The 23,225-nt window shown below is 35.6% G+C and overlaps 1 protein-coding gene across 2 annotated transcripts in view; it reads right to left on the reverse strand.

Moving 5' to 3' along the window:
- The window catches only part of FAM168A (family with sequence similarity 168 member A), a 2,303,849-nt gene that overhangs the window by 557,947 nt on the left and 1,722,677 nt on the right, over positions 1–23,225 (reverse strand). Inside the window, exon 5 of one of the 2 annotated variants that reach the window (XM_044072209.1) lies at positions 18,022–18,147. The exons of the other annotated variant lie outside the window; for it this stretch is intronic. Within the exon in view, the coding sequence (XP_043928144.1) occupies positions 18,022–18,147 (126 nt within the window). The remainder of the gene's footprint in view (positions 1–18,021; positions 18,148–23,225) is intronic. 2 annotated transcript variants of the gene reach the window in all.

Here is a 23,225-nt window from a genome sequence, read left to right on the forward strand (position 1 = left end):
TTTTATTAGATTCTCCACTAGATGGGGTTAGCACCTTCTAAACAGAACAGAATGTGTACAATATATAAGTTGTTGCATTTGGTTTAATACTTCATGCTTCACTAGAAAGACTATTTTTATAAATGTATTTAGCTTCAGACTATATTATTTTCTTAAGATAGTTTATTCATATGTTTTTATATTTATATAATAATTTATAGTAATTGTCTATTAATCTGGGCTAAAATGCTATTGGTTTTATTGGACTGATTTTGTTTTTTCATCAGATATTATAAATTGATGATTATATACAAAAAGGGTGTTTTACTTTTTTTTTTAATTGCATCTGAGGAAGTCTACTTACAGATGAAAACGAGGTGAAGTAGTTAAGCGTTTATGTGATTTGTTTTTATTTTGCAGTTGAAAAAGTGGGAAGACATCTGGATTTGAGCTGTTCCCTTTCGTGTGAATGCCTACTTCCGAGAGATTAAGTCAATAAGCTTATTAGAAGGAGGGGTCACCCAAAAGGTTGAAGGGCGAGACCCAAAGACCTTCAGGTAAACAGATTCTTTGGCTGAAGAGGAGGTGGAGTGCCAGTCACCTCTATGCTTTAAGATTTCCAAGATGTCGCCAAAGGAGACATCTTCAGGAGGTGACCATGGGGACCCTTCTGCTTCATCGAGGTCACTATCGGATGTGATGGACTCAAGTCAAGATGCTTGCTTTTTCATGTCCTCTTCTGAAGGGCCTCTTCAATGGGATATTTTGGGGAGGCTTCAGAAGGGGGGGGGGAAGAGTCCCTTGCTGGACATCCTGAGGCCTAGATTCTCTGTGGACTTGTGGAGGGGGTAGGTGAGAAGGTAGAGACACCTGGACAAAACTGGGAAGAAGATCCAAAGGAGATTGTGCTTCAGACTGAGAGGTAGTCAGACCCCTTCTCATAATCTCAAAGGCAGTCCTGTCCCCATTCCAAAGTCGTCCCTGGATCTGACAAGTATGAGTTGAAGGAACCTTCGGAGCTGAAGGTGGAAGCTTCAAAGCAGAGGTAGGAGCTGAACTCAGCTGCGTCAAGGCCCCCAGAGGCAAGCTCAGATCCGAAGAGGCTCTGTGGACCCGACACGGGGGAGTGGCTGCTCCCACAGGTCTCTTGCTTTGACTGGGCAGAAACACTCGTGGCAGATACTGGATCCGAGGAACTTACGTGTCCTGGACCCGATACAGACAGAAGCTGGACATTGAAATCTTCTGGTTCTGAAACTGAGGGATGGATCAAAAGAGGAGCAGGCATAGAGGGGGAAGACTGCGTCTGATCCATTTCTTTTGGGCTTGGATCCACTAATAATTTGGTTAAGGCCGGTGTCTTTAACAGTCTTTCCACTACCCTATCCACATCATCATAGGACAGATCCCTGATGGACTGGGTTAGAAAGGGTAGGTGATCTGGATCTGGCTAGAAAATGTGATGGGAGCCCAGAGTGGACTGGTTCCAGGGAAGGTGATCAGCTCCTATATTTTAAACTCTGAAGGTAAGGTCGACTTTGGCAGAAAGTTATTGCTGCTCCGAAGAAGCATTGAATCCGATTTGAGTCTTCTGCTCCGGTAGTTCCTTTGCAGCAGACAACATGGGAGCTTTTTGCTTCAGCTCTGAAGAAGCTCGCTTTTGTGGTTTGTCCAGTTTGTCAGATTATGAAAATTCAGGCGATATAGCCTCAGAAAATGGGGTCTTAAGCAGACCTTTTAGAATAAGCTTATTCTTACTCTGCCATCAATGTCCTGTGGTTAAATCCATGACACAGAAAGCATGACTCTTGTAAATGAAGAAGCCCCAAGCAATAAACACAGAGTATGCAAATCGGTTAGGGGCATCTTCTTTCCGCATTTCTCACATTTCTTGAAGCCTAGGGGCTTCCCTTCCTGCTTTAGAGACATAAGAAAAGGAAGAACAGATGAACAGGAACAAAGCACACACTCACACAAAAAAAACTCAGAAGCAGTTCTCTAACCTAAGCGGACAGAGAATTTTTTTTTTTGAATAATTAGAAAGGTGGAAAGTAGGAAAGAGGGGGTAGAACGTCCTCTAATTTAAATGGATGTTTGTTAGACGACTTCTAACTGAAACGAATGCTAACTCCTAAGAAAGAAGTGCAGAAAGAGACAGACACTCGCTAAAGGGTAATGATATGAAAAGCTATTTTAAAAGAAAAAAGGTTTATAAGAAATGGGAAGTTAAGAATGCATAATAATAAGAAAAAAAAAATCAAACACTTAGCCCAAAGCTTGCTATCTTAACTTCTTCGCTGTGCGGCAAATGAGATCTGAGGAAGCTAGGGAGTTGCATTATGGGTAAAGAAGGGAGCCACAAGCTTTTCTGAAGACCTCCAGCGTGGAATATATCTGAGACGGATACGATGGATTGGATCCGACCCATCAGTGAGAATAAAGGTGAGACTGACAACATCACATGGTACCTTTTGATACGTCTCTTCTCACAATGGGAGCTGCTTATGATAAATCAAGAACAAACAAAAAAGTAAAAGGTTTAACCATCCAAATGAGTAATCACAGTAGTTAAATAAAACAAAACGCACAAAACTTTCAATTACTCTTCCATTATCTAAATATTTAGAGAAAGAACTCCATAATTTGTTACAGTATAGTGATAGTTTTATTAAAGACACTAGTCATTTTCTTAATGCTCTATATCGATGGCTTAAGAACAAAGACTTTGATGTGGAAAATTTAATTCTAGTTACCTTAGATGTTAAATCTCTTTTTACAGTAATTCCAAACAAATCAGGTGTTCAATATGCAAGAGAATTTTTATGCCATCATAGTTAATATTTTTGTCACATTAAACACACTATCTGTGCAATGTTAGACATAGTACTTCATAATAATGTAGCTATGTTTAATGAAGAATGTTTCCATCAGATGTTAAGGGGTAGCAATGAGGACCCCAGTGGCCAACAGCTCTGCTAATCTAGTGCTTTCTAGATGGGAAGAGCTTTTTATATATGAATATTTAGATGGCAAAGTGAGACATCTGAATGATGGCTTAAAATTAAGTGTTTTGTTTAGGACACTTTTTTTTTTCAAATATTTTTTTTATTTTCCAAATAATATAATGTTTAACAATAGTCATCAATAAACAAGTATTATAAACCTTTATATACACTATGTACAACTGACCTGAACCAAGAAGGAAAAAAAAATAATAAACTATATGAAATTAGTAACAAACATTTATAATATTCAACTAAAAGTATAAAGTTACATTTTACTTATTTAGGGTTCATTTTTAATGTATCAATAGGAGTTAAATTTTTTCCCAAGGATTGTTTGTCCATGTTTTAGCTGAAATTCTCGATTCTTTCACCTTGATTTCTAATGTCACTGTTTCTTCCATCAATCTCAAGAATTCTTCCAGAGTAGGTTCTTGTGAAGACTTCCACTTTCTAGTTATACATTTCCTTGCCACAGCTTGTATGGACCAAAGTAGGTACAGAACTTTTTTATTCATTTCAACAGTATCATTAACATTTAAGAGGACTAAAGATTTGGTTAAAATAAAGGTATCTGTGAATACAGCTTGGAGAAAAATAGTAATTTCTTCCCAGATTTTTTTTATATCAATACAATCAAAAAATATATGAGACCAATCAGCTTTACCGTTTAAAGAACATCTCCAACAAATGGATTTATCAAGTGAATTGAATTTGACTAGTTTATCAGGTGTAATAAATGCCCTGTGAATATATTTCCATGTAAATATTTTCCATACTTGTAAATTAAATATTAAGTTAACAGAACATAAAAGATTTGTTTTACTCTCAACTGATAGATTAGTGTGACATCCTTTTGCTATGAAATTCCAATATCTTGCATTAGGGTTAGTTTTATATGTTATCAATATTTTGTATCATTTTGAAAATAGATTCATCCAATTATATTTGTCATAAATAACTTCAGATATTAGACTATCAAATATGGACTAGTTTTATAAGGAGAATTAAAAATTTTACTATTGAGATCCTTTAACATATGATAATATGCTTTGTAGTATCAACCAATCTGCTGATGGAATGTCATATTTATTCTGAATTTGTTGAATGTCTAATACTACTTGATTCTCTATATAATGTTGCCAACAAGTGAAGTTTTCCCCCCTCCCATCTAGTTAAGATAACATTATGAATTTTATTGAAGAAATTCTTTGTAGAGCTAAAGGGTATTATCAAGTCTAGCCAAATCTTAATATCCATGTTAGTATACATACATCTTCTGAATAAACTGTAAATATTATTTATATAATTTAAGTTTGTTGGTTTTGTTATATTATATTGAATATTTACAGTCAATGTGCCACATCCTATTATTTTGCTCACTTTGTGTCTTTCGGCTTTTCCCGGTTAGGGGTCGCCACAGCGGAACTCCGGTCCGCTAATGATTGGCAGTAGATTTTTACGTGCTAGCTTGCCGGGCCTAACGCACAACCTTCAACGAAGGAATGCCCATTCACGCATGTCGCCACACAGAAGACGCTCTAACTGAGAATCGAACGGGCAATGTCTAACTGTGAGGCGACAACGCTACCGCAGCTACTTAATATACAATTTTTATTTTATTTTCATTTAGAAAAATAATAGTGTGCAATTTTTTCCATGTTGAAGAATAATTAGGATCTAGCCAATTAATGATAGTTTTTAATATGCAAGCTTTTATGTATGATTCTAGATCTGGAAGTTTAATTCCACCCATTTCCTAAGATCTAATATGATGTGTATAGGCTATTCTATTTCTTTTTGGATACCAAAGAAATTTTTATAGAATTTTATTTATTTCTTTCAACATCTTCTTGTTAGGTACTATATGAATAGCTTGTGCAATGCAATTAATTTTTGGAAGTATTGTCATTTTTATTATTTGTAATCGGTCTTCAAATCTCAAGAAAATTTTATTCCAGCTTACTATTAACATTACTTTATTAATTATGTTGTTATAATTTGTGCCTAACTTAGATTCCAAATTATCACATAGTGTTATTCCTAAATATTTTATTATGGGAACTTGTTTTCCTATCACACAATTTGTAGTTAAGGTAAATTCTCTTTTTATTCAAATGTATATAATTAGATTTTCCCTTGTTAAATCTAATATGATAAAACCTTTCCACTATTTCATCCAGTTTTTGTACTGATTTCTCAGAGACAGATAATGTGAGCAAAACATCATCAGCAAATAATTTTTGAATTGAGTTGACCATATACATCTATGTCTGATATATTAGAGTTGTGGCGTACTAATGAGGCAAATAATTCAATTCCTAAGGCAAACAGGATGGGAGACATCGGACATTCCTGCTCTGTACCTTTGGTTATTTCAATAGCTTTCAAGGTAAATGACCCAAGTTTTACATAAGCCAAATTGTTTTTATAAATATTTTTTATTAGCGTAAAAAATTAGTAGGAAATTAAAACAATTCTAAAGCCTTAAAAAGAAAATTCCAGCTCAATGAATCAAAGGCTTTTTCTATATACAAAGCTATTAGAGCTTCCTGGTTGTTTCTGTTTAGAAAATCTATGAGTGTTAGAATTCTTTGTATACTGTCATGTGTGTGTCTTTTATAAATTAATCCTGTTTGATCCTCATTTGTGTGTCAATGATTTTTTAATTCTACTAATATTGACATGAAGATTTTATAATCATTGTTAAGTAAAGATATTGGCCTATAATATTTACACTGTAAAAGGTCTTTGTTTCCTTTTATAATGGGTGTAATTAAGGAGTATCTCCATGAAATTGGAGTTTTGTTCTAGAATTTCATTCAAAGTTTTGTGAAACAATATTACTGAAGATGGAAATATCTTATACAATTCATTAATTATTCCACCAATTCCCAGTGTTTTATTACTTTTACTTTCCTTGATTTTTTGAATAATTTCTTTTAGAGATATTTGTTTTTGAATGTCTAACTTTTCTGGTATCGCCTTTACCTTTACTAATTTCAGGTCTAAGTTTGATGTATTAGTTATATGTGAAGTATCATTATAATGGTCAGAGAAATAATGCTTAAATGCATCTAGTATATCATTTATATCCGAAACCTTTTTGTTTTTTTTTCTTTCCTTCATGTATAATACTTGTAATATTATTTCCAATCGAATGTTTTTTTTAATCTTATTGCTAAATTATGCATATGTTTGGGTAATACTGCATAGTAACTAAGTTTTAACCTTTCTACAGCTATATTAGCTTTGTGAGTTAGGATTTCATTATATCTTTTGTTCAAGTCTTCCAATGCTTTTTATGATTATTTTGTGTGTAAGTAAATGAATTAATAGTGAGATCTGTAATTTGTTTTTGGATATTACATAATTCTGATTCCAATTATCCGCGGTGGTGCAGCAGTAGTGTTGTTGCCTCACAGCAAGAGGTTCTCCAGATCGATTCTTGGCTGGAGTGCGGGGAGTGCCGTCTGTGTGGAGTCTGCATGTCCTCCCCGCGGTCGAGTGGCATTCCGAAAGACATGCATGAATGGGCGTGACTTTGTTGAAGTTTGGGCGTCGAGCTGGTAACAGCACCGTAAAAACCTACTGCCAATCATTAACGGACCAGAGTTCTGCTGTGGCCACCCCTAACCGGGAAAAGCTGAAAGACAAACAACAACATAATTCTGATTCCCACTCTTTTAGCTTGTTTTTATACGATGAAAGAAATTTTCCATTTAGATGGGCTTTCAAGGTATCCCAAAAATTAATTACATTTATTTCAGTAGTGTAGTTTATATCTAAAAATAATTGTACTTCTGAATCTAACCAAGGTTTAAATGGTTTTAATTTTGTAATGTAAGCTGAATTTCTTGACATAAAAATTAATTTCTTATAATCTTATGTATTTTGAAAATTAATGAATTATGATCTGAAAAGTGACAAGGGATTATGGAAAATTTTATTATTTTTGAATTTAGCTTTTGAGATATGAAGATTTTATCAATTCTTGTATGTGTCCCAAATCTGTGGTCTTGGTGTGAAAATAATAATGAATTGTTCTCCTTATAACTAAATGTACCAATTAGATTTAAACTTTCTTCCCATTTCTTAAGCAGCTTCCCTATAGAACTTGCACGTAAATTTCTTTTGCTTGCGGTCTCTGATTTATCCAATATACAATTAAAGTCACCTCCCAAAATCAAATTTCCTTTATATACTCAAATTATTAGATCCATGTGTTTTCTTATTGTCCCAACCCCAATACCTGGAAACCAATATATATTTACTAATGTCCAGAGTCTATTGTTATATTTTACTATTACTATGGCTAGGAGTCCTTCTTTATCTTCATATTTGTAAATGATTTGAGGCATAGTGACACTTGTTTCCATAAAATTAAAGTTCCTCTAGTCTTTTTCTTATATGAAGAGTGAGATAAGATCATACATTCCACCTAAAGGTATCATTTGTTTTGAAGTGATTCTCTTGAAGAAATACTACTTGTACTTTATTTAATTTCATACATCTTAATAAATTAGATATATTCCTTGGACTGTTTAAACAGTTAGTGTTTAAGGATAAAATAGTAAAGTCCATTCTCAGTATTTAACTTTACATATTTGTTTTGTATTATATTTTAGTATACCATACTAAATATAAAATGTGTAACTACTGTGTTAATAATTCTCATTGTAGTCAATATTTTAATTTTGGTCAAATAACTTAAAATAGAGTTTTCAGGCCAATAAAAAAAGAAAAAAGAAAAATGCCAAAATTACTTGTATAACAACAAGTATATAAATATTTTTGCAAACCCTCTAATGTACATGAAGTGAAATAGAAGATTGCCTACCATAACTTCCCTCATGAAAAAAGAAAGAAAAAAAAACTAACTCATTTCGAGCTCCAGTACACCTTTTGTCTTATCTTCGAGATTTAACAATATTAGTTATTATTTTCCCTGTATAACTATTAATAATGAGTTAACAATGTATGGAAATGAGTATTGATTTGGTAATGCAATTTAATTTTAGATTAGACTTCTTTTTTCAGAATATAATCATCCTATCATGCACTACTTAAACATTCATAAAGTAAAATTTCATTTATAACATAGTAAATGTTGCTTAACATTAGTTCTCTTTAGCCTGACAGTAGTATATATGCATATTAATAGTCTCCAGTATTCTGATATGACCAATATACTAATGAATATGTCAGATAAATACTCTCCTACATACTAAAAATATATTATAACTGAGTGAAGAATATTTAGAAATGTAATAAGTGAAGATAAATATGGACAAGTCTACTCAGAACACTTGAATCATACTACAAAAACTATGTAATCCATAGAATGAACCCTTAGAGATGTGTTCACTTGAGATGATGTAAATATGTTTGAGTGAACAATACATGTCATAAATCTCTACGTATCACCCACCTGCTTTCAATGAAACAAATGAAAGCATAACCAGATTCAGTTTATTTTATGTCCACCCATGAATGTAGTTGTGACAAATTAAAAGAAAAAATGAAGAAAGACAACATTAGACCATAGTGATCACTCATTGATGATGAAACAGAAGCAATTTGCCCTGATAAGTTGGCCATGTGGGTGAGCAATTTATAAACTTCTTAATACTAATGCATAATTATAACATCAATTCATATCAGAATATCACAGAATATTGAACAAAATGCTAGTCAAGACAGAGCATTACTGAAGCTGTTCTGCACAGCCACTGTTCCTTAGAACCTTTATAACAGAGTGTTTATCAAAGACTGTGTCATGCAGCAAGATACAAGAGTAGGCAGACTCCCTTCTTTGTTATTAAATTAAAAGTAATGACACTCTAAAATATACAAAACCTATTAAGCTGAACAGTGCCTTAAGAAATCGCTCTATCTCATATCTATTTAATTAGTGTTCTACTTGAATTTCTCATCAAGAATTACAATTTACAAATCTGTCTTTTTTGACTACTTGAAGCAGTAGCAGAAGCAGACCATGAAGACATTCTCTCATGGGCCCTTTACTTTAAAGAAATAAAGATGAAATTCCAAGGTGAACTCATTTCACCAACCGTCTCACTAAGAAACTGATAAACTTATTATGTAAACAGCTGTCAATATTCAGTAAAAATATCAGCTGTATAATAGTCAGCTATACAACTGTCTGAAGGATTAAAGGTAGTTTATGTTATAAATCCCTGCCTTAACCAGATGTGTAGCATACAGAATACCATTTAGGATTTGCGTTTCTTAGGAACCTATGTCTGTAAATGTGTACTTCAAACAATTCTTGGTAGAATGAATGACATCTAAACTACTTTAGTATGCTAACTTATGTGCAATTTTACTATAGGCTTTCCAGTACTTCACAGTCATCAAGGCAACTCCCACAATACATCAATAGGCACTCGCAAGACTGTCTGAGATGCCAATTGTATGAGTTATAAATCAACTGTTCATCACAGAAAATATGCATACATGCCCACACAATTTAGTAGTGCAATTAAAACAACTACTTGCATGTTGGTGTAAGAATTTTGGCTAATAACCAGCATCTTTAAGGACATTTTCTTATTATGGTCAGGTCGTACAGAGTCCTTGAATATATCTGATGATTACTTACAGCATACCACAGATTTGTTTTTAATTCTGATCTAATATATTCTAAGGACATGATTAATTTTTTCGATATTAAGGTGGAAACTATTAATGGTAAATTTGAAACCTCAACATATAAGAAAAATGTTCAAACAACCAGATATGTACACCATACTAGCATGCATCAGAGCCATATTTATAATAGTGTTGTAAGAAGTCAGTTTTTAAGAGCCAGTCATGTTAATACCAGTGAGGATGGCTTTATTACGGAGATAGACACAATGACTAATGATTTCTATACTACAGGCTATGATGAAAAAATGCTTCATGCCAATAGACAGTTAGCAATAACAGAGAGAGAGTATTGCAAAGCTATATTTACCAGGTAATGATGTAACGTTTGCCTAAAATAACACTTCTGTACTAGAACTAGGCCAGTGGGGTATATTATGAAATTTAACAGGCGTACCCCTCAAATAGAATCTATAATAAAAAGGAACTGGTGTATTTTAGAATCTGACTTAGAAGTAAAGGAAAAAGTGGGTGAATTCCCACATTTTATATACAAGAGGGAAAGGAATCTGAAACAGTACTTATGTTATAAAGATTTGTGTGAAGACAAACGCCCTATAGTAAGTAATAAAGCTACCCTTCCATGTTATAATTGTTCTTTTTGCAAGTCTATTAATTTAAATGTTGAATCTATACATCCCATTTTGAACAAAGTTTTCTGTTTTAGGACATTTGCAACATGTGTAACTGATAATGTACTCTATCTTCCCAATTGCGAAAAGTGTAGCTGTACATAGAAAAACTATTCAGAAGTTAAACGATCGTATAGTTTCCCATATTTCAGAAATTAGGAGGAAGGTAGAGACTAATGTGTTACAAAGACATGTTTTAATGTTTGGCAATGATCATACTTTAAAATTCAGAGTTCTGCAAAAAGTGTATTTGAATAAATGTGGAGGAGAACTAGTTAACAGGACAGAACTTGTACAGTATAGGTGGATTAATTTTAGGGCAGATAGGCTACCTGGTCTTAATGTTTAGAATAGTATTAAACCTATTTTAAAAGAGAAACAAATGTATGTCACTCAGGTATATACATATATGTGTGTCTATTTTTTATATTTATATATATATATATATATATATATATATATATATATATATATATATATATACACACACACACACGTTTTTACATACATTTTTATATTCCTTGTACATTTTATAGTATATATATATATATATATATATATATATATATATATATATATATATATATATATTATTTTTGTTCTTGTAAAAATTACTTTCGTGAGAAAATTATGTCATGTGATTGATACTTTGATCTGATAGGTTGGAATAAGCTTAAATGTGGAATGGGTTTAGTCTTGTTTGTAACTGATGAAATTCCTGAGTGGCTTGAAAGCTTTGTGTGTTTTACTAAACTACTTTGATTACTCATTTGGACAGTTGAACCTTTTGCTTTTTTTTGTTTGTTCTTCAGTTGGATTGCTTTTGGGTCCATTCTGCTGCCTTACTACCTTTTCAGTGGATTATGATAAATCACAAGTACTGACAATTTGCTGCTGACTTCTTAGCAGTCCTGGAAGTAGTAACAAGTAACCCATTTACACCATTCTAAAAAAATTCTAGTTCATATTAAAGATTTTCACTGAAACAAACCCTGAATACAGACTTCTCAGCTTACATCTCTCACTGTATTGTTTTTTCAGCTAAAGTTTTACTATTGCTAACTCAGTCAGCCAATTGGAGCAGCTTAAGAAATTGTCAAAACCTGTCAGCTAAAACGTAGCTTGGTCACATCCACCTTGAAGACCTCAATAATACTCAGTATGGCACCATTATTTTTACCGACCACTGTTTTAAAATGAAGTACAGCATGCTATTTCAATGGACCTATCCCCCTTCCCAAGACTTAGGTTCATGTTTGTAAGTCATACAATGTCACCTACTGCACTGGATTTTACATATATTTTTCCCTCAGCTCTCCATCTCAGCCATGCCTACAAACCTCCAACAGTTAATAATCATAAACCTGTTATTCTATTTGTATAAACTCCATTAATACTACTAATAACATTGCATAATGTAAATGTGTATTATGTATGCAAATCTGTATTGTTGTGCTCATCATACTATTCCATGCATTGTGACTGTATAAACTCTGTGTTGTGTTATTTCATGTATGTATTGTTAATCTATGTGGAGCTTTTCTCCCCGCACCTCCACTGAAAATGGGCTCACCTAGACCCTGTGGACCTTCCCTGTAAGCAAGTGCAATAAATAAATAAATAGATCTAATGGAGAAAGGTCAAAAGCAACCTTTGGAGTGATTACATTAAGCATCAGATTGTGCAAGGGTACTGGGGATTGCCCCTTTCATAAAATCCTAATTTCTGAACAATGTTCATTTGTAGTCTTTGATACACTGATATGTTCAGGGAGTTCTAATGTGTGTCATTTGTTTAATGCACAAATACACACAGAAAACATATGGCAGAGAGTACAATAAATTGTGCAAGTCACTAAATCTCAAATCTCTAACTTTCTAATATCAAATAAATCATCTAGGCCCCATTTGGAACTAGAAATACTTATTCTGTAAGCCACTTCATCCTCCATATATGTGTGTGTGTGTGTGTGTGTGTGTGTGTGTGTGTGTGTGTGTGTGTGTGTGTGTGTCTTTTGATGTGACCTTAATCACCATGCTTGGGGTTTCATAGCTGAAAAAATAAAGTTCTTAAGGGAAAATTCAATACCTATCTATCTGCCTTATCCAGAGGCTTTTGTTGGTTTAGCAGTAGTAAACCAGCAAGGTATGATAGTAGTGTCCTGGGTCTGAGGTCTCAAAAGAGAGCAACTATTTTCCTTTCACCTCTGTGACTCTACCAGTGCTTAAGCAGATGGCTTTGTGTGTGTGTGTGTGTGTGTGTGCGTGTGCTGCTGGGGGGTTCCTATTTGAAAGGATAAAGCTTTAAAGGGAAAACTCAATACCTATCAGTCAAAATGCTGTTATTGTTCTAGTGGCAACAATAGAGGTCTTGAGGTCAAGCCCCAGATGACTGCTATCATCATCCTTTCACTTTTTTAGTTCTTCCTAACTAAAGTGAACTTTGTAACAATTCAATTTCACATTAGATATCCTTAACTTAGTCCCAAACAAATCAGAGCATTCTTGTCAACATATGCAACGTGAGTTAGCAATGCATCTCCTTTAACTCTTCCACTGGAGATGGTGTAGGTTTCTAATTTCTCAAGCTGCTCTGTGACACCAACTGTTACCAGTTTGTGTTAATTTATTAATATCAATGTAGTGCATAGAATGAGGTGATTATACTCTGATCAGGAAAAAGAAAAATCAGTTAAGCGCTACTACAGTGTGACACCCAACCTTAATAAATGTTAAGCACCCCCTGCTTTACTGGTTGGATCTCATGTTAGGCAGTCAAATCGGAGCAGTTGGATTTAGATACAGCCTTCTGGTTTGGTCTAAGAGCATGGTTTTGAAAATGACAGGGAAGGAGAATTTCATATGTTAAATGGTTGAGGGACCAGGTTTTAAACTACTGGTACTAGTTTATGGAAATCTCACTCTGTATATGAAACTGAGAAGAAGGCCATTTACGAGTTTGTCTCCCCTGTATTGCTAGATCAAAAGAGGTAGTGACAGCTGGGTTTTTTCCCCCCTCATCTATGTGGTACTGATGAGAACAACTGAATTTGGCATGATATGCAAAAGCAGATAAGACAAAAGTTGCTTTTTCAGCTATAGGTCAAGTGATAAACATTAAGTGAAATGCAGCAATGTTCTTGTGGACCTGCAAGGGTGAACAGACACTTTCATGTACTTAGTAATAGCAACTGTTATTAGATGATGCTAAGGTTATTTGTGGGAGGGCAAATTCTACTTTGGAAATGAGTGCATTTTCTAAAGGCTATTCTTGCTTCTTGAATCAGTCCTTATGCAGAGTCCAAAGAGCATCACAGAACGAATCTTGTAATGGTTCAAGTAGCACAAAGCACTAATACATTCATTGAGAATTTATCAAGCCACCTGCTATTACACTCAACATAACATTTTACATCTTTATTAAAGAAAACACCAACACGAAGTCTTGCATCACCTCTGCTTTAACTAAACATAAGAATATAGTTAAGTGCAACTTTCACTTAATAAATTCTTGACTTCTTTTTACTGAGAGACCTGCACAATGCAGCAAACATTTATAACAAATGACCAATCCAATTACTTTTAACATACCTGAGGTAAGGAAAATAAACAAGAAGCACTTTCAGTTTTGTAAACCAATTCACACTGCAATAGTATTACAAAAATAGGATTTGTGTCTTTAAACTGACAACCGAACTGTTGAATGACAGGGCATGATATTCAAGCAAGCAAAAAAGTGCACAACAAAAAGCGGGCAGTTTGACTACACAAGAAAACCAAATAAAACATATATATATATATATATATATATATATATATATATATATATATATATATATATATATTAATATTACAGGTATGCACTACTTAACATGAACATATGTGTGTGTGTGTCTATATATACACAGTGGATATAAAAAGTGTACACACACCTGTTAAAATGCCATGTTTTTGTGACAAAAAAAAAAGAGACCCCAATAAATCATTTCAACATTTTTCCCACCTTTAATGTGACCCATTACATGTACAATTCAATTGAAAAACAAACAAATCTGTTAGGGGAAAAATATAAAAAATAAAAAACGTACAATAACCTGGTTGCATATGCACACCCTTAAACTAATACTTTGTTGAAGCACCTTTTGATTTAATTACAGCATTCACTCTTCTTGGGTACACACCTGCCATCAAATAGACTCGGATTAACCCCAAATAAAGTTCAGCTATCCTAGTAGGATTTTCCTGACATTTACTCAGTTGCCTGCTACAGGAAAAGCCATGGTTCACAGACAGCTTACAATGCATAAAAGGAATCTCATTATTGAAAGATATCAGTCAGGAGAAGGGTACAAAAAAATTTCCACAGCATTGGATATACCATGGAACACAGTGAAGACAGTCATCAAAAAGTGAAGAAAATAAGAGACAACAGTGAATTTGCAAAGAACTGGACTTCCCTCCAAAATTGATGAAAAGACAAGACAAGACAAAAACTGGTCAGGGAGGCTGCCAAGAGACCTACAGCAACACTTAAGGAGCTGCATTAACTTCTGGCAAGTACTCGTTGTGTACTACATGTGACAACAATCTCCCTTATTCCCCATATGTCTGGACTATGGGGTAGGGTTGCAAGACAGAAGCTTTTTCTTACACAGAAAAACATCCAAGCCCAGCTAAAATTTGCAAAACAATACATCAAGTCTTCCAAAAGCATGTGGAAAAATGTGTTACGGTTTGATGAGACCAAGGTTGAACATTTTGGCCACAATTCCAAAAGATACATTTGGCACAAAAACACTACTTCGCATGACTAAAAGAACACCATCCCCAGGGTGACGCATGGTGGTGGCAGTATCATGCTTTGAGGTTGCTTTTCTTCAGCTGGAACTGGGGCTTTAGTCAAGGTGGAGGGAATTATGAACAGTTACAAATACCAGTCACTTTTGGCCCCAAACCTTCATGTGCCTGCTAGAAAGCTGAAGATAAAGAGGAATTTCACCTTTCAGCATGAAAATGACACAAAGCACACATCCAAATCAAGAAAAGAATGGCTTCACCAGAAGAAAATTAAAGTTTTAGAATGGCCCAGCCAGAGCCCAGACCTAAATCCAATAGAAAATCTGTAGGGTGACCTGAAGAGGGCTGTGCACAAGGGATGCCCTCGCAATATGACAGATTTGGACCGCTTTTGCAAGGAAGAGTGGGCAAATATTGCCATGCTGATAGCCTACTACCCAAGAAGACTGAATGCTGTAATTAAATCAAAAGTTGCTTCAACAAAGTATTAGTTTATGGGTGTGCACACTTATGCAACCAGCTTATTGTACGTTTTTTATTTTTTCCCCTAACAGATTTTTCAATTGAATTGTACAGGTTATAGGTCACATTAAAGGTGGGAAAAGTTTTGAAATGATTTATTGAGGTCTCATTTTTTATATCACAAAAACCTGACATTTTAACAGGGGTGTGTACACTTTTTATATCCACTGTACATATATATATATATATATATATATATATACACACACACACACACACACACACACACACACACACACACACACACACACACATGCATACATATATTTTATAGGTATGCACTGCTTTTACACAATGGATGTAAACGTGGTTGGAAGTTATGTGGAAGGAAGTTAAGCAGCACATACATGTGTGTGTGTGTGTGTGTTTTGATATATCTATATATATATATATATATATATATATATATATATATATATATATCTTTGTGTAATTTGAATATGTAATCATTACTCTTCAAATTTTGTGCCAAAGTGCCTACGATAATCTCTTTGTAAGTTACTTTTGGAAATGTTCTTCTATGGTTCAGCTAAAAAGGGATTCTGCATGACCCAGATGGACCTTTACGGTAATCCAATGCAAGTAAATAACAAATAAAACTAAAGTACAACATAGAAAACTACTCAACACTAAGTTATGCAACATCTAGAAAGTATTCAACACCCATGTTTGGGGTTTCATCGCCACACCTCCTTATACACACACACACACACACACACACACACACACACACACACGCGTACATAGTAGCTCAGTCTCCTAGCCATGTGGGAGGGAGCAATTCCATAAGCTGTGGAATCTGGAAGTAGCACAGCCCTTTTTAGCATAAAGCTCTTTTAAGTACTCCAGCAGTATGGTGTTTTGATGTATACAAGTTGCTTTAAACACATCTGGCAATACGGTATTTAAAGCAATTACATGCATGCACAAATATTTTACACATACTTCAAGTACATTTTTCACACTCATAGGTGCATGTGGCATCTACGTGAGTTAAATGCCACAATGCATTTGTATCACACTTATTCTTGATTTTGAGCTGCTTTTTTAATGAAAAGCTCAATAAACTTTTTATTACGTCATGGCCTAAGTAAGTTTAGTGTATCCATGAGGTTCATTCATAGACTTTAATGGGCATATCAACAGATATGCCTCAGGGTTTCTCTACTTTGATGTCACTAAGGTTTAAAGTTTATATTTTATCCTCAGAGCATGATAGTAGTAAATAATTATTTTTATTTTTCTCACAAAAGCAGTGGCTGAAAATATTCACTGATGGGGCAAAAAATGCTGTCTGACACAGAGCACCATATGCTACGGTGTCGGGTAAGAAATTCTATATGAACAATATACTTCAATTCATGCGTTACACGTTAAGCTGTGGTGTAATACACAGAATGCTGTACATTTTACTGCCATCCCAATGCAAGAATGTTAACTTGTAGTGTTCAGTAGCATTTCATCATACTTCATGATGAAGGTATTTTTTGGAATATAATGACCATCAACCTTATACTTAACACCTAGTGCATGACTGCACAATGACAGCTGTCACCATCAACATAAATACAAAGACATATATGTTAAAGAACTGCACTTTACTTCTAAACACCATTTAGCCCAATCAGTTCCAAATCTACATTACTTAAAAAGTGAACATTTTATTGTTTTCTTAATAATAACTGTATGGATAGAAGCAATTACTAAACAGCAAAACTTTGTAGCACTGGTGGAATAAAGGGATGAAGCCGTGTCTATAGCCCAAGCCAAAAAAGTTCAGTTATTGGCTTAGGCATCTGTTAGAGCTGGTGTGGGGAAGATGGGTGTGTCCAATAGGAGGGCTGGAATGCAGCATTTCAGAGAATTCTGCAATCCCTGAGAGGAGGGACAAGCAGATCCAAATATTACCTATTACCAGGGAGCAGGAGACTGACTTTCAACACAATATTTCAGAAGAATGCACTCATGTGGGGAAGGCATATTGGCCCTCATGGTAACACAAGTCATACACTCCTCTCCAACCAGATAAAGGATAGGACCCCTTAACTACAGTACTGTCGCTGCTGGAATGCCAGCAAGGGTGCAACCACTATGTCTGCCAGGAAGATGGCTCCTCAGGTCTGCTGCAGCATCTGTGCTGGAGATACTCTATATGGGGGCGGGGATGAGGTCAAGACTGATAGGAGGAAGGTTGATGGCCAGCAGCAGGTAGAACAGCAAAAAGCATGCACGACCAAAAAAAAAAAAAAAAAACTGTACTAAAGCTGACTGTGGGTACGATTATGTTAGAACTGTATTTTTATACACAATCCCATCTCTAGCAGACCAATGTGCTTGGAATTCTACATACAAAAATGCATATTTATCAGCCCCATGAAAAAGGGATTCATAACAGAAAGAACAAAAAAGTCTATTTACTGAATGCTGCAGAGGAGGCTTGATAAGTTCTGTTTTCTGTCCCAGTATCTACTGGGAGTTGAAAGGTACCCTCAGAGTCACAAGAGGATGTTGTCTGTGGCCAGGTCTGCTTCACCAGCAGCGTAGCTTAAGTGGAGACAGAAGAAATAAGTTACATAGCAACAAATACGTGGACCCTTTCACAATAAAGATTAAACATCCCCATCTGAACTCATGTTGGGTTACAAAATTAACAGTATAAACATAAGCAGTTTGTCATAAATCCAAATAAGAAAGCAAATATCACTGCAGCACTTAGTGTTAAAAAAACAAACACAAGGTGGTCTCTTAAACATGGGATGATTGAAGATTCCTAAACTTAAAATATACAAGTTAATAAAATAAACTGCACTTTAAATGCCTGACCAAGGAAATGCTGCTTAATAAACAGTTTAAGATAATTTCTGTAGGAGTCCATTTTTTACTTTGTCAGACAGGGGACAATGTGGCTTTTTTTTCCCATCTCTGACTTTACATTTCCACTGCTCTAAACATGACAAAGTTCAGGATTTCAGTCCAAGCAGCATAATTTATATCTCTCTCCAAGTTTCTTGGACGAAAACATTACTGATCCCCGAAAAAGCACCTCCCATGAAGGTACACCATAACAGACAAAAGAAGTATACTACTTAGAAGGAGGTATGGAATCTGGGAGCACAGATCTAACACCAACTCCAGCTATACTAAGACTATCAAGATCCAGAGAAGATAGTTTGGGGTACGCACGCCAACTGTTCATCTGTTGGAACACAGCAAATCCCCTCCTCTCTACATCGCACACTGTCAGTGTGTACTTAACTAACCCTGGCTATGCATAAACCACTGCTTTTTACTGTGGGATGCTGGGACCTTGAAACAGTAGACTTATTAATGTGAATGCCCAGCAGACTACTACAAGTCACTGTTCAATATCCTAAGAGCTTAGGTGTGATCCCAGATCACTGGGCTATTTACTGCAGAGCAACAGAAAATACTTCAAGGTTGAGCAAAATGAACTTTTAGATGAGGTAAACACTGTGACACAATCTTTTAGAAATTACCAAGAAACTATCCTATCACCAAAAATGTTCTCATGAAAAACATCAAAGCAGACAATGTCTGGGGACCAAACATCTCCCTAACATAATCTCTGATTATTTATCTGTAGACATTAAGAGGAGGGATGCTCCATAATGTTCCCCGGTTCAAAAACAATGACATAAATGGAATTCAAATCTAGTATGAGAAAGAAACAAATTACAAAAGATACAGAATGGCAGTGGCATGACACTGTAAAAAAAATAATAAAAATGATGGACAGCAAGGAATATGATGGTAGGAATGCACTCAAGAGTTGTAAATTAAGCCCCCTATAAAAGCAGCAGATGTGGGCTCAGTTATCTGCTAAAAGGCCTTTTCTAGCAGGTAACAGTTGGGATTTGCTCTTCTGATATTTTCAGCATAGCACAATTTTACATATTCTCTCATTCCTACAAGTAAGTATGCATTCATCACGCAGTCATACACACACAATCACACACACACCTGCCTAGGACAATACACCTAGCCACTGTGGTAATTAGCATGACTTGATCTAGTAAGCAAGCATGACGAGCAAAACAAAACAAGAGCTAAACATTATAGTCACCCCTCAAAGAAAAAATGAATCCGGAGCTGATGTATGAAGAGGGGTGGTGGTTTGATAATAAGCACCCACTGCAAAAGACATTCCACAGAGGGTGACTGCTTAGAAGAATTTCAAACAAGAATGCATTTAAATCACCTTGGAAGGGCAGAGGTAGAAGACTAAAGGCCAATATCACAGAAAAAAAATAGTCCTGAAGAATTCATGATATCAAAGGAACTACAACACATGGGAAGAATCTAATCCGAGCTGGACCAATGAACTAATGGCAAATGTCTGTCATGGAGACATTTACAAACCAAGAAATACAGCCAAACCATGCCCCAGGAGAATCTCTTTTGACAGAAGCATTTTCTAACAGAAAATTCACAGCCTGAGGGCAAAGCACAATGCACCTGGACCTGGCAATTACCTTGAAAAAGGGTTTGCTTAGCAAATACAAGTCCATATTTACTAAGGGCAAGGAAGAGAGAGAGCTGTTCCATCTTCTTGAAATACTGCATCCTTTCTTCATCTACAACCTGAGGTACAGGTGCATGTTCAAAGTATGAAGTGTTCTGTCTCTCTCCCCTTCTAGAATCTGCCCAGAAAAATACAGGGAGATGAATGCTAAATACAGTTCTGAAACCACTTCTGGATGAAAAATGGGTCAGTGTTAAAGGACACCTTATCCTTGAGAAAAAGACAGAAACCTACGATATGGGTATTATTTGAGTAGAGGTGATGGCCACCAAACAAAAACATTTTCTAAGAGATGAACTTCACAGCTGATCAAGCAATTACTTTGAAAAAAGGTTATGAAACCCTCTAAATTGAATTCAAATCTCAGAAAAGTGTTTCTCAAAGGCATGTGAAAAAAATACTTTAAGGTACTGCTTAACCACTCATTGTTAGGCCCAATTTCGCTTTCCCCAAGTGTCACTCGTCTGGTCCGGATAAAACAGACAAACTTCTGTGGGTTCTGTTCAAGCAGCTTTACTATGTGCAAATACATCAGGACTGAGGCTGAACAACTTTAACTTAGGTAAACTTATAAACAAACTAGCTATTACACTCATGCATGCTCACTCGTTGCCTGCACTTTCAAAATGGCACTGAAGCTAGCATGTGCTTGTTATTTACATGCACTTGCTGTCCTTGAAACTCTTCTTACAGGGACATCATACACACACTACTCTACATCCTCCCTGTGAGAAATTAGTCATGCAATACTGACGAAATTAACTGACATGCAATTGATAAAAATAATTCCTTGACATGCAATTATACAGAACTAAATACATATAGACATTTATGTTCGAGTTGCTGTGTATTTCACACTAGGTCTGGAAATGCATCCAAATCATGTGACATAGAAATCAGAATTAGGTCTAGTAACTGGGACTGTCTCTGCTGAATGTTCAGCTTTAGGGACATCAGGAACAGACGTAGAAGTTGAGACCCATTTTGTAAAAGGAACATTGTCTGGATTGCTCTGAGATCTAGAGCCTGCATCACAAGAACAATGCTGTGATTTTGATTCTGATACAGGGAGATGATATCTGCGATTTCTCCTGTACTCCACACCCTCAGATTCTACAAAGTAGGATGGCTTGGCACATATACCCGTTACTTGACCAATATAGTCGAAACCTTTTTCCGTTTGTATCCTCACCGTCTCTCCTCCTCCTTTCAATGGATGAAGAAATCTGCTCGATTTATCATAGCCGGACTTCTGGAAAGAACGCTTTCTGAATAGTCGGGCTTTGATAGTTCTGTTGTTCTTTGCTTTAGGCCTCAATGGACACGAACTGATATGCAATGCTGTTCTTGGTTTGCCTACATAGAATTCTCTGAGCAGGCGAGCCAAGTATATCGTCACGGGATATGTTTCTGAGATTGAGCAAATTCAAAAAGACATCACTATTATCACGCTTTGACTTCTCTAGTAATTGCTTTTCACTCTGTACTGCACGTTCAGCTAGACCATTTGACTGTGGGTATTCTGGACTACTAGTAACATGTACAAAGTCTCATTCTTTTGCAAATTTCTGAAACAACTGACTGGTAAATTAGGTACCATTGTCAGAAATAACTTTGTGTGGATTACCATGGACTGAGAAATGATGTTTCAACTAGGTGATAGCAGTAGACGTTAGGTTAGGTAGTAAATCGATCTCAAACCAGTTCGAATAAGAGTCTACCAACACTAAGTAATGCTGATTGTTTCACTCGAATATATCAGTGGCTACTATTGACCAAGGTAGTTCAGGAACTTGACTTAGCTGAAGTGGCTCTCTTTGTAAATACGGTTTAGTACTACTGCATACTGAACAAGAAGAAAGTATTTTATCAATATCTTTTACTAGAGAAGGCCAAAATACTAGTCCTCCCGCCCTTCTTTTGGTAGATTCAGAACCTGGGTGACCACAATGCAAAATCTGGATACATTCACATTGTAAGGAAGCAGGAACAACAATTTTAGGACCTTTGAAAACAATGGCATCTTCCACCAACATCTCATCTCTGTAAGGAAAATAAGTTTGCACTTCCGGTGGTACACTAAATTGCTTTGACGGCCATCCAACATTAATGTAGTGGTTGAGCTTTTGAAAAACTGGATCAGTCTTTGTATGATCTCTCAGCTCATCAAGTCTCGTGGCAGAAAAATTATACACTTCCATGACATCAGAGTCAAAATTCTTGGCATTAAGCTGTTCCATTGTACTTCTGGACGATCTGGATAAGGGATCAGCCAGATAAGGATGTTTGCCTTTTGTATAGACCGTTTTGAAGTTGTACTTTTGCAATTTGAGCATCATTCTTTGTAATCTCACTGGAGCTGAATGCATAGGCTTCTTTAAAATAGTGGCTAGAGGTTGGTGATCACTTTCAATCTGAATATCTCAACCATAAATATAATCATGACACTTTGAACACGCAAATACTATTGCCAAAAGTTCTTTCTCAATTTGAGCATACTGCATTTCAGTTTGGGAAAGAATCCTAGATGCATAGGCTACTGGTTTGCCTTCTTAAAGAATAGCTGCGCCAAGACCAAATTTCGAAGCATCACAGGAAAGAGTTACTGGCTTACTGACATTATAGTATCTTAATGTAGGTGGGGTACCAATTTTCTGCTTAAGGACTTCAAATGGTCTCTGGTGCTGTTCCAGCCAAGACTATGTAACATTTTTTGTGCATCTGCTCTCTCAAAGGCACTATCAACTCACTGAAGTCTGGTATAAACTTGCCTAAATAGTTGAACATCCCAAAAAATGTTGTAGAGCTTCAACATTATCTGGTGCTGGCATCTCAAGAATGGCTACTTGCTTGGACAGTTCTGGTCGCAAGCCAGTGCTAGCAAATAAATGGCCTACATATGTAACTTCTGGTAGTCTGAATTTGCACTTCAGAGGATTCAGTTTTAAGTTCACTTCACATGCTCTGTCTAGAACTCTCCTTCGGTTTCTGTCATGCTCTGCTTCACCATGGCCTCCAACCAATAAATCATCTACTATTATGGCACAAGGATAACTTGAAAAAAATTGCTCCTTTGCAT

Source organism: Protopterus annectens, chromosome 5.part0 (genome assembly GCF_019279795.1).
Source record: "Protopterus annectens isolate FY-2018-M chromosome 5.part0, PAN1.0, whole genome shotgun sequence".
Taxonomy (NCBI): domain Eukaryota; kingdom Metazoa; phylum Chordata; order Ceratodontiformes; family Protopteridae; genus Protopterus; species Protopterus annectens.